This window comes from Heteronotia binoei, chromosome 15 (assembly GCF_032191835.1).
Source record: "Heteronotia binoei isolate CCM8104 ecotype False Entrance Well chromosome 15, APGP_CSIRO_Hbin_v1, whole genome shotgun sequence".
Lineage (NCBI taxonomy): Eukaryota > Metazoa > Chordata > Lepidosauria > Squamata > Gekkonidae > Heteronotia > Heteronotia binoei.
In genome coordinates, this window is record NC_083237.1 from 65,015,892 (window position 1) to 65,029,749 (window position 13,858).

General features: G+C 51.4%; 1 protein-coding gene across 1 annotated transcript in view; it reads right to left on the minus strand.

Annotated features, from left to right (window-relative positions):
- Positions 1 to 218: 218 nt before the first annotated feature.
- The window catches only part of FAM171A2 (family with sequence similarity 171 member A2), a 45,339-nt gene continuing 31,699 nt past the window's right edge, over positions 219 to 13,858 (minus strand). Inside the window, exons 5-8 of the mRNA XM_060255268.1 lie at positions 11,420 to 11,596; positions 8,774 to 8,890; positions 4,364 to 4,490; positions 219 to 1,995 (exon numbers count right to left, since the gene is read on the minus strand). Of these exons, the coding sequence (XP_060111251.1) occupies positions 435 to 1,995; positions 4,364 to 4,490; positions 8,774 to 8,890; positions 11,420 to 11,596 (1,982 nt within the window). The 3' untranslated portion in view covers positions 219 to 434. The remainder of the gene's footprint in view (positions 1,996 to 4,363; positions 4,491 to 8,773; positions 8,891 to 11,419; positions 11,597 to 13,858) is intronic.

Sequence of the window (13,858 nt, forward strand, 5' to 3'; positions counted from 1 at the left end):
AGCTGTGGCCTCCTTCTGGCGATTGGCTCAGAGTGAAGGGGGAGGGAAACCTCCCGCGCCTCCGTCACGGTCCGGGCAATCCCTGCGCCCCGCGTTGCCCGGCTCAGCCTGGCTGGTGTTGGTGCAAAAAAAGGAGGAAAGGCCCAAAGGCAGTGGGCGTGGTGCTTCTTAACCCTGCTTCAGGCGGGACAAGTGTCACGAGTGACCACAGGGCATGCTGGGACAACAGTGACAAAGCCGGGCCAGGCTCCCCCACCCTGCTTTCTTGTTGTGTCGGTGTCTCTCCGCTGTCAAGACGTCTGGGGCCCCTGCTCTGCCAGGCCTTGACCAGATGCAAGGAAGAAAGAGGAGGCACGCCAGACCTGTCCTCCGTGGGGTCCATCACCTCTGATGCCCCTCACCGCACAAGGAGGGTGACTCCACCGGCCTGCAGGCTACTTCACGTTAAAGACCATGAGGGGCCGCTCTTCGCGTTTCTGCCACGGGCTCTTCTTGTCACCCTGGTCGTCCGTCCCTTCGGAGGGCTCGTTACTGTCATCTTCGGGGCTGGTCATGGAGTCACGCCGCAGCTCGCTGTTGCTGTTACTGCTGCGGGAGCTGTTGCCGCGGCTGCGCCCACGTCGGGGAATGGTGGCGGCGCGGTGGTCGGTGTTCTCGTCCAGCAGGGGGGTCAGCGAGTTGTCCTCAGGAGAGCAGATGGCGGTGCGGCTCTCGCTGCTGCTCTGTTCCGTGTCGGCGTCGGCAAAAACCAGCTTGGAGTAGGCTGGGGCCATGGTGGAGGCCAGGCGCTCCTCCTTGAGGCGCTTGGGGGGCTTGGCCTCGTTGACGTCCACGCCCGAATCGAGGCTGGCGTCGTTACTCCGGCTCCTCTCGTTGCCCTGAAGGTCGATGTACGAGTGGCGGACCTGCGAGGAGCGCCCGTCCAGGGACACGAACCAGGCCCGGGGGTGGGGCTTCACCCCCAGCTCCAGCAGCTTCTTCTCGGTGAGCGCCTGAAGTTCCCCGTTCAACTGGGCCATGGTGGACTCGTTCAGCAACACAGGGATGGTAACCGAGCCGCTGACGGACTGGGCGTGGGGACCCCAGCCCTTCCCCTCTGCCTCGTCTGACGGGTGCTGCTGCAGCTGAAACTGCGAGTGCTGAAGCTGCTGCTGCAGGAGCTGTTGCCGCTGCTGCTCTTGGGGGCCAAACTGGTGAGGCAGCCCCAGGCCAGCTGGGTCCATGTCCGGTTGGTTCTCCGAGCTCCCGGGAGGCTGCTCCGACGATGCCAAGCGCATGTAGTGGGCCGGAATGACAAGGGTCGGCATGACGTTGCGATACATGCTGTCCTTCATGTGGTCGATGGAGCCGCAGAAGATGAGCTGCCCCGGCTGGCTCAGGGAGGTGGGGCGAGCCAGGTGGTCTACAGACTGGGACAGCATGTAGTCGGGGGGCTTGGGGTCCCCTTTGTGGCCCATATAGTGGTCAAAGGGTGGGGGGAGAGGGGGTGGCGAGGGCGGCTCCTGCAGGTAGGCCTTGCCGTCGCTGCGTCCTTGCTTGCGCTGGGTCTCAGTGCTTTTATCCTCCATGCGCTGGTGGGAACAGCTGCGCTTGTAGTCCTCCAAGAGCGGGGGTTCGAGCGGGCCAGGGACGTCCATGGAGCGGGCTGCCTTGAGCGAGTAGCCCTCCGTCACTCGAGGGTAATCATCTTTGCAGGGTCCCCTCTGGCTCAGCGTGTCTGCCGCGGAGGCCTTGCCGGCATGGCGCGCCTTCTGGCTGGAGACTTGCTTGAAGAACTCCTCGCGGGAGCTCTCAAATTCACGGGAGGAGGAGAAGGCCGACTTGAGGATGGGCGTGTGAAGGTCCATGTCCCCGTTGGAGGAGGCCGTTTCCATGTGGCTCGTGCAGATGAGGTTGATCTGGGACATGGAGGTGGCCTGGTCTTTCTTGGAGGCATCCAGGGCGCCAGAGAGCTGAAGCTTTCGATGTTGCTGCCGTGGCTTCAGACACAGCCTCCTAGAAGGGGAGAAAAGGAAGAGCAAGAGGTGAAGCCAAGGAAGAGCAAGAGGTGAAGAGCAAGAGGTGAGCGCAAAGGCCAAGCACACAAACTACTTTTTTGTGTGTGTGTGTGTGTGTTTCAAACAATTTTATTAGTAACACACGGTAATAAATTTCAATTTCTTACTTCATTAATAATTACTTTTTTTTTTTAATCTATCCCATATATTACTTTCTACCCACCCCTCCCCCCGTTACTTGACCCCCGCCGGTGTTCTATACTTAAAATCTTAATATTAAAGGTACCCTTAATTAATAAGAACCAAAATTAATATCCTCCTCCCTCTTGTACTTGGTCATTATCAAAAATTGTCCAATGTCCTTTTATTTCCCACTCTTTTTCTACGTATCTTCTGAACTTTTTCCACTCCGTCTTAAAAACTTCTAAATCATAGTCTCTTAAGGTTCTTGTTAATTTGTCCATTTTACTCCATGCCATAACTTTTACAATCCAATCCCATTTCTCTGGTATTTTTTCTTGCTTCCACAACTGCGCATACGATGTCCTAGCAGCAGAGAGCAAGTACCTAATTAAAGTTCTATCTTCTTTTGGAAATTTTCCCATTTGTAATCCCAACAGAAAAGTCTCTGCAACTTTGTTAAATTTGTATTCCAAGATCTTAGAAACCTCTTGTTGATGCAGATGGACACAGATTGGGCCGGGGTTTTCCTGAGCTGATTCGTATTCCCCGTGGGAAATAACAGCTGTATGGCATTTGTTTCCCCATGACTATGGGGGGGGGGGCTTCAGCCCTAGGCTTGCCAGCCCTCTGATCAGGGCAAGCGATCCCCCCGTTTTGTAGGTTCCTCCCTGGAAATACGTTCCCCACAGCTGCTGTCTGGTTGCAAGGAATGAAAGTCCAGGAGGGGTCTGGCCTGGCATTGTGTAGTGGTTGCCTTTGGACCTCTGTGACTAATCAGGCCACGGAGGCTGCCCAGCATTTGGCAATGGCCGGCTTATAAAAGCCTGTGACAGCTGTCAAATACCAGGCTCTATCCCTGCAATCCTTTCCTCAGCTGACGTTTGGACAGCCCTGTTCCTTCCCCGCCCACACTGGCCCTGCTGCCCTTGCTCCCTGCTGAAAGATGGAAACCACAGAGTCCGTGACACAGCGGAGCCCTGAAGCTGAGCCTCTGGACTCTGAGACTGGCTCTGTCATCATTTCCACACGGAGCACCCACGTCAACCACAATGAGAATTGAGAAAATAAAATACGGAAGCGACGGCGATAGGGGAGGGACAGTGGCTCAGTGGTAGAGCATCTGCTTGGGAAGCAGAAGGTCCCAGGTTCAATCCCTGGCATCTCCAACTCAAAAGGGTCCAGGCAAGTGGGTGAGAGAAACCTCAGCTGGAGACCCTGGAGAGCTGGGGAGGGATGGTGGCTCAGTGGTAGAGCATCTGCTTGGGAAGCAGAAGGTTTCAGGTTCAGTCCCTGGCATCTCCAACTAAAAAGGGTCCAGGCAAGTAGGTGAGAGAAACCTCAGCTGGAGACCCTGGAGAGCAGGGGAGGGACGGTGGTAGAACATCTGCTTGGGAAGCAGAAGGTCCCAGGTTCAGTCCCTGGCATCTCCAACTCAAAAGGGTCCAAGCAAGTAGGTGAGAAAAACCTCAGCTGGAGACCCTGGAGAACAGGGGAGGGATGGTGGCTCAGTGGTAGAGCATCTGCTTGGGAAGCAGAAGGTCCCAGGTTCAGTCCCTGGCATCTCCAACTAAAAAGGGTCCAGGCAAGTAGGTGAGAGAAACCTCAGCTGGAGACCCTGGAGAGCAGGGGAGGGACGGTGGTAGAACATCTGCTTGGGAAGCAGAAGGTCCCAGGTTCAGTCCCTGGCATCTCCAACTCAAAAGGGTCCAGGCAAGTAGGTGAGAAAAACCTCAGCTTGAAACCCTGGAGAGCAGGGGAGGGACGGTGGCTCAGTGGTAGAGCATCTGCTTGGGAAGCAGAAGGTCCCAGGTTCAATCCCCGGCATCTCCAACTAAAAAGGGTCCAGGCAAGTAGGTGAGAGAAACCTCAGCTGGAGACCCTGGAGAGCAGGGGAGGGACGGTGGCTCAGTGGTAGAACATCTGCTTGGGAAGCAGAAGGTCCCAGGTTCAATCCCCGGCATCTCCAACTAAAAAAGGTCCAGGCAAGTAGGCGTGAAAAACCTCAGCTTGAGACCCTGGAGATCTGCTGCCAGTCTGAGAAGACAAGACTTACTTGGATGGACCAAAGAGGGTCTGGTTCAGTATAAGGCAGCTTCATATGTTGAGGGACAACTTTCAGGGTGGCAAAAGGACACTTGGGAGGCGGAATGACGAAAGGGGTTCCAGGGGACCAGTGGACTCACCTGCAGTAGTAGATCAGGAGGCAGAGCAGAATGAGGACCAGCAAGGCTAGTGCACCAAGGATGGTCAGCAGAATGAGGGTGTGGTAAGTGACCAGGTCCTTCAAGCCTGCTGCTCCACTGGCCAGCCCTGCAAAGAAAGCAGCTCTTACAGTCTCATGGACCAGCACTCTTTCCCCTCCCCTAAAAGCTGCACTCTCTCTCCTTCTCTCTCCCCCCTCCCCAAAAATTTGAAATTTGACTGTTTAAAAACTCTAACCCCAAAGTTTCCAACTTAACTTTATGAAGAGGCTGTTAAAATGTTTATAAGGGGAGGGACGGTGGCTCAGTGGTAGAGCATCTGCTTGGGAAGCAGAAGGTGCCAGGTTCAATCCCTTGGCATCTCCCACTAAAAAGGGTCCAAGCAAAGAGGTGTGAAAAACCTCAGCTGGAGACCCTGGAGAGCCATGAATGGGGCACTGGCTCAGTGGTAGAGCATCTACTTGGGAAGCAGACGGTCCCAGGTTCAATCCCCGGCATCTCCCACTAAAAAGGGTCCAGGCAAAGAGGTGTGAAAAACCTCAGCTGGAGACCCTGGAGAGCCATGAATGGGGCTGTGGCTCAGTGGTGGAGCATCTGCTTGGGAAGCAGAAGGTTCCAGGTTCAATCCCCGGCATCTCCCACTAAAAAGGGTCCAGGCAAAGAGGTGTGAAAAGCCTCAACTGGAGACCCTGGAGAGCCATGAATGGGGCTGTGGCTCAGGGGTAGAGCATCTGCTTGGGAAGTAGAAGGTTCCAGGTTCAATCCCCGGCATCTCCCATTAAAAAGGGTCCAGGCAAAGAGGTGTGAAAAACCTCAGCTGGAGACCCTGGAGAGCCATGAATGGGGCACTGGCTCAGTGGTAGAGCATCTACTTGGGAAGCAGAAGGTCCCAGGTTCAATCCCCGGCATCTCCCACTAAAAAGGGTCCAGGCAAAGAGGTGTGAAAAACCTCAGCTGGAGACCCTGGAGAGCCATGAATGGGGCTGTGGCTCAGTGGTGGAGCATCTGCTTGGGAAGCAGAAGGTTCCAGGTTCAATCCCCGGCATCTCCCACTAAAAAGGGTCCAGGCAAAGAGGTGTGAAAAACCTCAGCTGGAGACCCTGGAGAGCCATGAATGGGGCTCTGGCTCAGTGACAGAGCATCTGCTTGGGAAGCAGAAGGTCCCAGGTTCAATCCCTGGCATCTCCAAAAAAGGGTCCAGGCAAAAAGGTGTGATGAACCTCAGCTTGAGACCCTGGAGAGCCGCTGCCAGTCTGAGAAGACAATACTGACTTTGATGGACCGAGGGTCTGATTCAGTATAAGGCAGCTTCATACGTTCATATGTTCAATTGTGCCACAAACATTAAGGCAATACAAGGCTTATTAAATCGCTAAACATTTTGCATGCTGCTGACTTGCTTTATCTAAAAAAGAGGGATGGATGGGAGGGGAGGGGAGATTACGTAAAATTCAATTTTTTGCAAACGCTGCTGTTTCCACACCAGAGTGATTTTCCATGGCCGTCTGTGTAAAATTGTCCTTGCAATGGAGATCTCAAACAACCCAGGGAAATCCCGTCTTGCTCCCTTTTTTGCAGTAGTTTCCTTTTCACACCTGACGTGCATTGAACCACCAGTCCCCTTGCTGTATTCTCATATGACCCTCAGGATTTTCCTCCCATCCTGTTGGAATTGTTTTCAAATTCTGAGTAGCATGGATAGTAGAGCACTAAACAGAAGTAACACAATACTCTTCTTTTTTTTTTTAAACCATATGTTTGCAAACACCTCCAACCATCCCCCCTCTCCAGAAAGCAGGCTGCACTGCGGGCGATTCCCTTCTGTTTTTCAAAAAAGGAGCATGTGTAACACTGGGTAGGAATAATGCAACACCTTTAGCAACCTTTAAAAAACCTCCATGTATTTACAGATGCAGGTATCCAAGGGTCCCTCTCCTCTGTCTAAAAGGCAGGTGATTCTGCTCTGTTCTGCTAACCCTTGCCATCATCAACAAACAAAAATAAGCACTTCATCAAAGTCCTGCAATGATCTGTTTTCTCTCCAGACCCAAGAAATGCCTCACACTGAGAGCAGTCTGCCCAGGAAATACCCAATTTTGATGGGTTTAAAATAAAGCAGATTTTGTGAGGAAGGAACAGACTGTTAATAGTCTGTTTTAAAGAGGATGATATCATATGGAAACATGAGAGCACAAATGCAGCAGTCAGGGGGCTGGAACATGGGAAATCCTCATATTTCAGCAAGGACGATTTTATCTCCGTGTTTATTTTGCTTCTCCCTGAAAACCCTTCTCCCCAATCTGAGCTCTATTATATCATGGTGAAATGAGTGGCATGTGCCAATCCCCAAATCAGCAGATAAACACAAAACACCCCAAGACACTCTAGACAATATTAAACAACAAAATAGATGGTGCAAGTCCCAAGTATGTGACATGTAGATGTATTATAACAGCTATAAGATTATACCCCAATACAATCACAGTCCATGAATGAAGAAAATACAATTCCAATATAGTGTGAAGTTCTGAGGCTATAGTCCCAGGGTCAGAGGAAGAAGAGGAAGAAAACCGCAGATTTATACCCCGCCCTTCTCTCTGAATCAGAGTGGCTCACAATCTCCTTTACCTTCCTCCGCCACAACAGACACTCTGCGAGGTGGGTGGGGCTGAGAGGGCTCTCACAGCAGCTACCCTTTCGAGGACAACCTCTGCCAGAGCTATGGCTGACCCAAGGCCATTCCAGCAGCTGCAAGTGGAGGAGTGGAGAATCAAACCCAGTTCTCCCAGATAAGAGTCCGCACACTTAACCCCTACACCAAACTGGTTCTCCATACAAGCCTTATACAATTCCTAAGAATGTTCTTCCACAGGTACCAGTGGAACTTCTCTTGAACAAAAGACCAGTTCCCACAATGGAGAAAAGGATCCCTGAGCACAACTTGCTGTTTGAATATTTTAATATTCATGGACTGTGACTGAATTGTGGTATAATCTTATAGTTGTTATAATACATGCACGTGTTATTAATCCCCAAATCAGGACAACTCACAGACAACCTGAGGGTTTCTACATATTCAAGAGACTCTGCTTGCAGGCAGAAAGCTTATTGTAAGTTAACACCTCCCCCCCCCAAAAAAAAAGCATCCAAAAACTAGTCTTGCGAGGACTGAGTGAGACACAGGATTCTGAGAGTGGGCTGAAGGAGAAAACACTGAGAGGGAGGTAGGAAAATTGACCAAGATCCTGAGAGCTTTAGATTTATTTATTTAAAAACTTCTGTGCGGCTTTTCCACCCAAAACAGGGTCTCCAAAGCAGCGAACATAAAACATGATAACATTTTAGCATTTGAAATAAAGTATATATTCAACAAATCAACAACCACATATAAACAGACATAACACCAAAACCCAGGGAGGCAGTCAATAACAGTTCTCAGGGGTATGCTAAACAGACCTGCTGGGGGAAGACAACAACAGAAGGAGACTGGTGCATCTCCCGGGGGGCAGGAAGTTCCAAAATTTGGGCACCACTGCATGTCTCCCCAGGATCTCTCTCTCTCTCTTTTGGTGAGTATTTGTGTGCGTGTAGAAGAAGAAGAAGATGATGATGATATTGGATTTATATCCCGCCCTCCACTCCGAAGTGTCTCAGAGCGGCTCACAATCTCCTTTACCTTCCTCCCCCACAACAGACACCCTGTGAGGTAGATGAAGATATTGGATTTATATCCCGCCCTCCACTCCGAAGAGTCTCAGAGCGGCTCACAATCTCCTTTACCTTCCTCCCTCACAACAGACACCCTGTGAGGTGGGTGGGGCTGGAGAGGGCTCTCACAGCAGCTGCCCTTTCAAGGACAACCTCTGCCAGAGCTATGGCTGACCCAAGGCCATTCCAGCAGGTGCAAGTGGAGGAGTGGGGAATCAAACCCGGTTCTCCCAGATAAGAGTCCACACACTTAACCACTACACCAAACTGGCTCTCCTTAACCACTACACCAAACTGGCAGATGTGTGTATGCACACACATATGCCTGGAAGTCGTGGCTGACTTCTGGCGACCCCTAGTGGGGCTTGGATGTTTCAGAGAGGTGGCTCGCTTGCCTGCCTCCCCGTCCCAGCCCTGGTATTCCTTGGGAGTCTCCTATCCAAGTACTCACCAAGGTTGGTTCTGCTTCGCTCCCCAGAATCTCTTGCCTGCTTAGATTCTCCTCACAGAGTGCTACTGAAAGCACACCTCGCAGGCTCAGAAGCACTGATTTCTCAAGCATTCAGAATCCTTAGGATACGAAACTCCCACCGATTTCTGCTGAGCTGCAGAGGATTTGCACCCTCGGCTAACACAAAAGGTTTTCCTGAGGATTCCTTGGCCTTCGGGCCGCGGCGACCTTACCTGATGTTGGGGAGAGCATAGCAGCTGCCCAGTAACCCAGCTGTGGGGAAGAGAAGGTCCAAAAAAGCTGGTTCCCTTCCTTTCGGATGACGCCGGTCCCATTTCGAACCCACAAACCTAAGGAAACGGTTGGAAAGGATGTGTTTAGAAAGGCCCATCTAGACCGACCCGCTGCCAAAAGAGACGGTCGGGCAAATAAATATAGAACACTCTGTGAGGGTTTTTACTAACGCATGTAATACCAAAACACTTTTTATACTAAACAATATTCAATAGTATTCCAAAAAGTCTCTTCTGCAAAAAAACTGTACAATGTTCTCTCTTTGTTTGCAGAGCTACACGAAGTACAAGAAATTCCAAAACGGATATGACCGCTTCCCAAAAGAGGTGTGGCTGCAAATGGACTGCGCTTCTGTCCTCTTTTCGGAGTTTTCTTCTTCCGGCAGCTCACCAAAAGGGTATATTATTTCAATTGGCTGTGCTCTTGTCTCCAATGGATCTGGCTCCATGCTCCTATTTGCCCTGGGCTTCTCTTGAAACAGCCAATGCCTACTTCGCTGACTCCCACACGCCGGCCCTGCCCCTGAGGTCCCTGCCCTCCCCAGGTCCCACCCCAAATATCAATGAGTTTCTCAACACGAAGCTGGCAACCTACCCCCCACCCTACTACTGGTGGCTAAGGAGGACGGGCAACCCTAGAACCAACCAAGCTCTTCTTATTGTTCTTCAGAGCAGCAGAGAAAGAGAAGACACGCTGCTTCAAAAGCAGGTGCAGAGCACGGCTCTCCAGACCAGGTTTGATATGCAGAAGAAACACAAAAGGAAGACAGGTGAGTCTACAGTCCAAATTCCGCCCCCCCCAGCACATCTGGATAAAAAAAGACACCCACTTTATGTGTCCTGTCGCTCCCAGGTTGACATTCAGACTGAGGGCTCTTTATTGTAAGAAAAGAGTGTGGTTTTTTTCTTTATGAGTTTTTTTACCAGTTCTTTTCCCTTACAAGCTAGGAAAACCACGGGCGCATCACAGTGCCATATGTCGACCGAAATTCGGTAATATTGCTGGAATCAGACAAAAGTGCCTCGATGGCAGGGTCTGGCTGACCAGCTGCCAAGTTGACCGTTCCTCTCTTAATCGCAAGCAGATGTTGACATCTCAGTTAAATGAGAGCAAAAAAGGAAGAAGTGTTGTTCTACTATTTGGGAGGCAGTGAACAGAGGTAGCCGCTTGCCGTCTCTGAAAAGCAAAGGCAGAGGGTCGCCTGTAGCTTAGCAGGGGGTGGTCTCCAAGCTGCAAGCTTGAGCTGGGAAGCTGCACAGTGATGCCACGTGGACAGGCACGGAGGCTTTGACAGAAGGGACGGGACAGAAGGGGAGGGCTTTGACAGAAGGGGAAGGAGGGTGGCTCAGTGGTAGAGCATCTGCTTGGGAAGCAGAAGGTCCCAAGTTCAATCCCTGGCATCTCCAAAAAAGGGTCCAGGCAAATAGGTGTGAAAAACCTCCGCTGGAGACCCTGGAGAGCCGCTGCCAGTCTGAGAAGACAATACTGACTTTGATGGACCAGTATAAGGCAGCTTCATATGTTTAATATTATTCCCTTTACGCACAGGCAAATACGAGGCAACCGTACTGCAGAGACCTTAAAAGCAAATAAATGAACGTTCCCATCTCTTTAGGCTAGATTGCCATAGGGGGTGTTGGACAGGCAATTCCTAAACCAGAACAGCTGACGGGAGGAGAGGATAAGTGTCAACAGAGGGACTGTTAATCAACTCAAAATGTTCTCGCCATGACCAAGAACCGTCTCCCAGAAGCACAAGGCCCTCTGCACCAGGCTTCCTCTTTCCTCCTGACCCCCAGCAGCCCCAGGGCCGGCTCGCCCACTAGGCAAACTAGGCATTTGCCTAGAGCGCCGGCAGGGCAGGGGCGACAAAATCGGCCCCGGCCCCACCCCCTAGGCAAATCCCTAGTTGCCTGCTTCCCCCTCTCTCCCTCCCACTCACCCACCCACCTTTTAATGTCCGGGGAGCTGGCGACGAAGCGCCGGCTCCCGGGGCTCTTTCAAGGTGCTCCCCTCCTCTGTTGTTCAGCTGCGGCAGCAACCACTTTTTCAACGGCTTGTTGATCCTTCCTTTCGCCGCCAACCCAGCGCTGAAGGTCCAGAGAGTGTCAGAAGGCCGGCATAGGAGCGCCGGCCTCCCCGTCGCTTTTCCCGCTGATCAGCTAGGGTGCCATGCACCCACGGGCCGGGCTTGAGCAGCCCTAGTCACTTCCTTACTTTCTTTATAACCCAGCGGAGATCCAAAGCAGCTTCCGCAGCCCTCGTCTTCTCTGCTTTATCCTCCCATGAAGTGGGTGAGACTCAGAGTGTGCTACTAGCCCAAGGTCACCCAGCAAACCTCCACGGCAGAAGGGAGATCTGAACCTGAGTCTCTTGGATCCCCGAGAAGCTCTCAGGCAGCTGAAAGAGACTGCAGGGTGCCTGGATCCACAAGCCAAGGAGCTGTGCTTGCCTTCTGAAAAACTGATCCATGTGTCTCTGGCAGGAAGACTCTTGCTTGCCCTGAAGAAATCAATACCGCCCCCTTGCCTGCCTGGTGCATTGGTGACTGTGCCACAGGAATACAGACCAAATGCTGGACTCACCACTCTTGAGGTCAAAGCGCCAGGCTGGCACGGTGGAAGATGCCGCGGCAGCAGAATCGGGCAGCAGTGGGATGGACAGCTGGACGGGGCCCGAGAGCTGGACTTCAGTCCCGTTGCCAGTGAAGAGGTGGACGCTAACAGCAACGACGGGCACCAGCTCCAGCCAGGGACTGCCAACTGCAGGGAGACAAGGAATTAGAAGGGGAACACCTGGCACTGCTAGAGACGGCCCTTGGGTCTGTTCCGGCGCCAAGGCTGTCAGCTAGCGTGGAATTCACTGCCACAGGAGGCGGTGGCGGCTGCAAGCACAGACAGCTTCAAGAGGGGACTGGATAAACATATGGAGCTGAAGTCCATCAGTGTCTATTAGCCACAGCGTGTTGTTGGAACTCTGTCTGGGGCAGTGATGCTCTGTATTCTTGGTGCCTGGGGAGGGCTTCTGGAGTTGTAGTCCTGCCGGTGGACCTCCTGATGGTGCCTATTTTTTTTGACCGCTGTGTGACACAGAGTGTTGGGCTGGATCGGCCATTGGCCTGATCCAACATGGCTTCTCTTATGCTCTTATGTGACACAGAGTGTTGGACTGGATGGGCCGTTGTCCTGATCCAACATGGCTTCTCTTATGTTCTTCTGTGACACAGAGTGTTGGACTGGATGGGCCACTGGACTGATCCAACATGGCTTCTCTTATGTTCTTATGTGACACAGAGTGTTGGACTGGATGGGCCGTTGGCCTGATCCAACATGGCTTCTCTGATGTTCTTATGTGACACAGAGTGTTGGACTGGATGGGCCGTTGGCCTGATCCAACATGGCTTCTCTGATGTTCTTATGTGACACAGAGTGTTGGACTGGATGGGCCGTTGGCCTGATCCAACATGGCTTCTCTTATGTTCTTATGTGACACAGAGTGTTTGACTGGATGGGCCACTGGCCTGATCCAACAGGGCTTCTCTTATGTTCTTATGTGACACAGAGTGTTGGGCTGGATGGGCCATTGGCCTGATCCAACATGGCTTCTCTGATGTTCTTATGTGACACAGAGTGTTGGACTGGATGGGCCGTTGGCCTGATCCAACATGGCTTCTCTTATGTTCTTATGTGACACAGAGTGTTTGACTGGATGGGCCACTGGCCTGATCCAACAGGGCTTCTCTTATGTTCTTATGTGACACAGAGTGTTGGGCTGGATGGGCCATTGGCCTGATCCAACATGGCTTCTCTTATGTTCTTATGAAAATATGCCCCATCCCTTTGACTGAGGCTTAATGCAATGGGATCTTATTTATATCCATGCCACCATTATTTAGAGTGGCCTCATGGCGCAGAGCGGTAAAGCAACAGTACTGTGGTCTGAACTCTCTGCTCACAACCTGAGTTCAATTCCAGCGGAAGCTGGATTCAGGTAGCCCAAGGTTGACTCAGCCTTCCATCCTTCCGAGGTCAGTAAAATGAGTACCCAGCTTGCTGGGGGGAAAGTGTAAAAGACTGGGGAAGGCAAACCACCCTGTAAAAAGTCTGCTGTGAAAACATTGTGAAAGCAACGTCACCCCAGAGTCGGAAGCGACTGGTGCTTGCACGGGGGACCTTTCCTTTCGCCATTGTTTATTTATTTTATTTACAAGGGACTCGGGGTAGCTTGCAACGTTTAAAACACAAATAAATACTAATAAATAAATGCAATAAATAGAGTAATACAATCAATGAAAAAATCAATTTGACAACTTACTTAGAACTTTTAAAAAAACAAACAAACTCGGAAAGGTACCGAGAGTGCCTCAGAAATCAAGATACAGCAGATAAAATTTGTATCAAAAGAAACATATTATTTATATAGTACACTGTAATGTAATGGAGAGCAAGTTTGGTGTAGTGGTTAAGTGTGCGGACTCTTATCTGGGAGAACCGGGTTTGATTCCTCCCCACTCCTCCACTTGCACCTGCTAGCATGGCCTTGGGTCAGCCATAGCTCTGGCAGAGATTATCCTTGAAAGGGCAGCTGCTGTGAGAGCCCTCTCCAGCCCCACCCACCTCACAGGGTGTCTGTTGTGGGGGAGGAAGGTAAAGGAGATTGTGAGCCACTCTGAGACTCTTCGGAGTGGAGGGCGGGATATAAATCCAATATCTTCATCTACCTCACAGGGTGTCTGTTGTGGGGGGTGGGAAGGGAAAGGAGATTGTGAGCCGCTCTGAGACTCTTCGGAGTGGAGGGCGGGATATAAATCTAATATCTTCATCTACCTCACAGGGTGTCTGTTGTGGGGGAGGAAGGGAAAGGAGATTGTGAGCCGCTCTGAGACTCTTCGGAGTGGAGGGTGGGATATAAATCCAATATCTTCATCTTCTTCTATTTAAAAACATAAGACCTGAATTTCAGGTGGCTGCATTAAAAGACACCCAGAATCAGTTTTAATAAGCTATTAAAAATCCCTCATACGA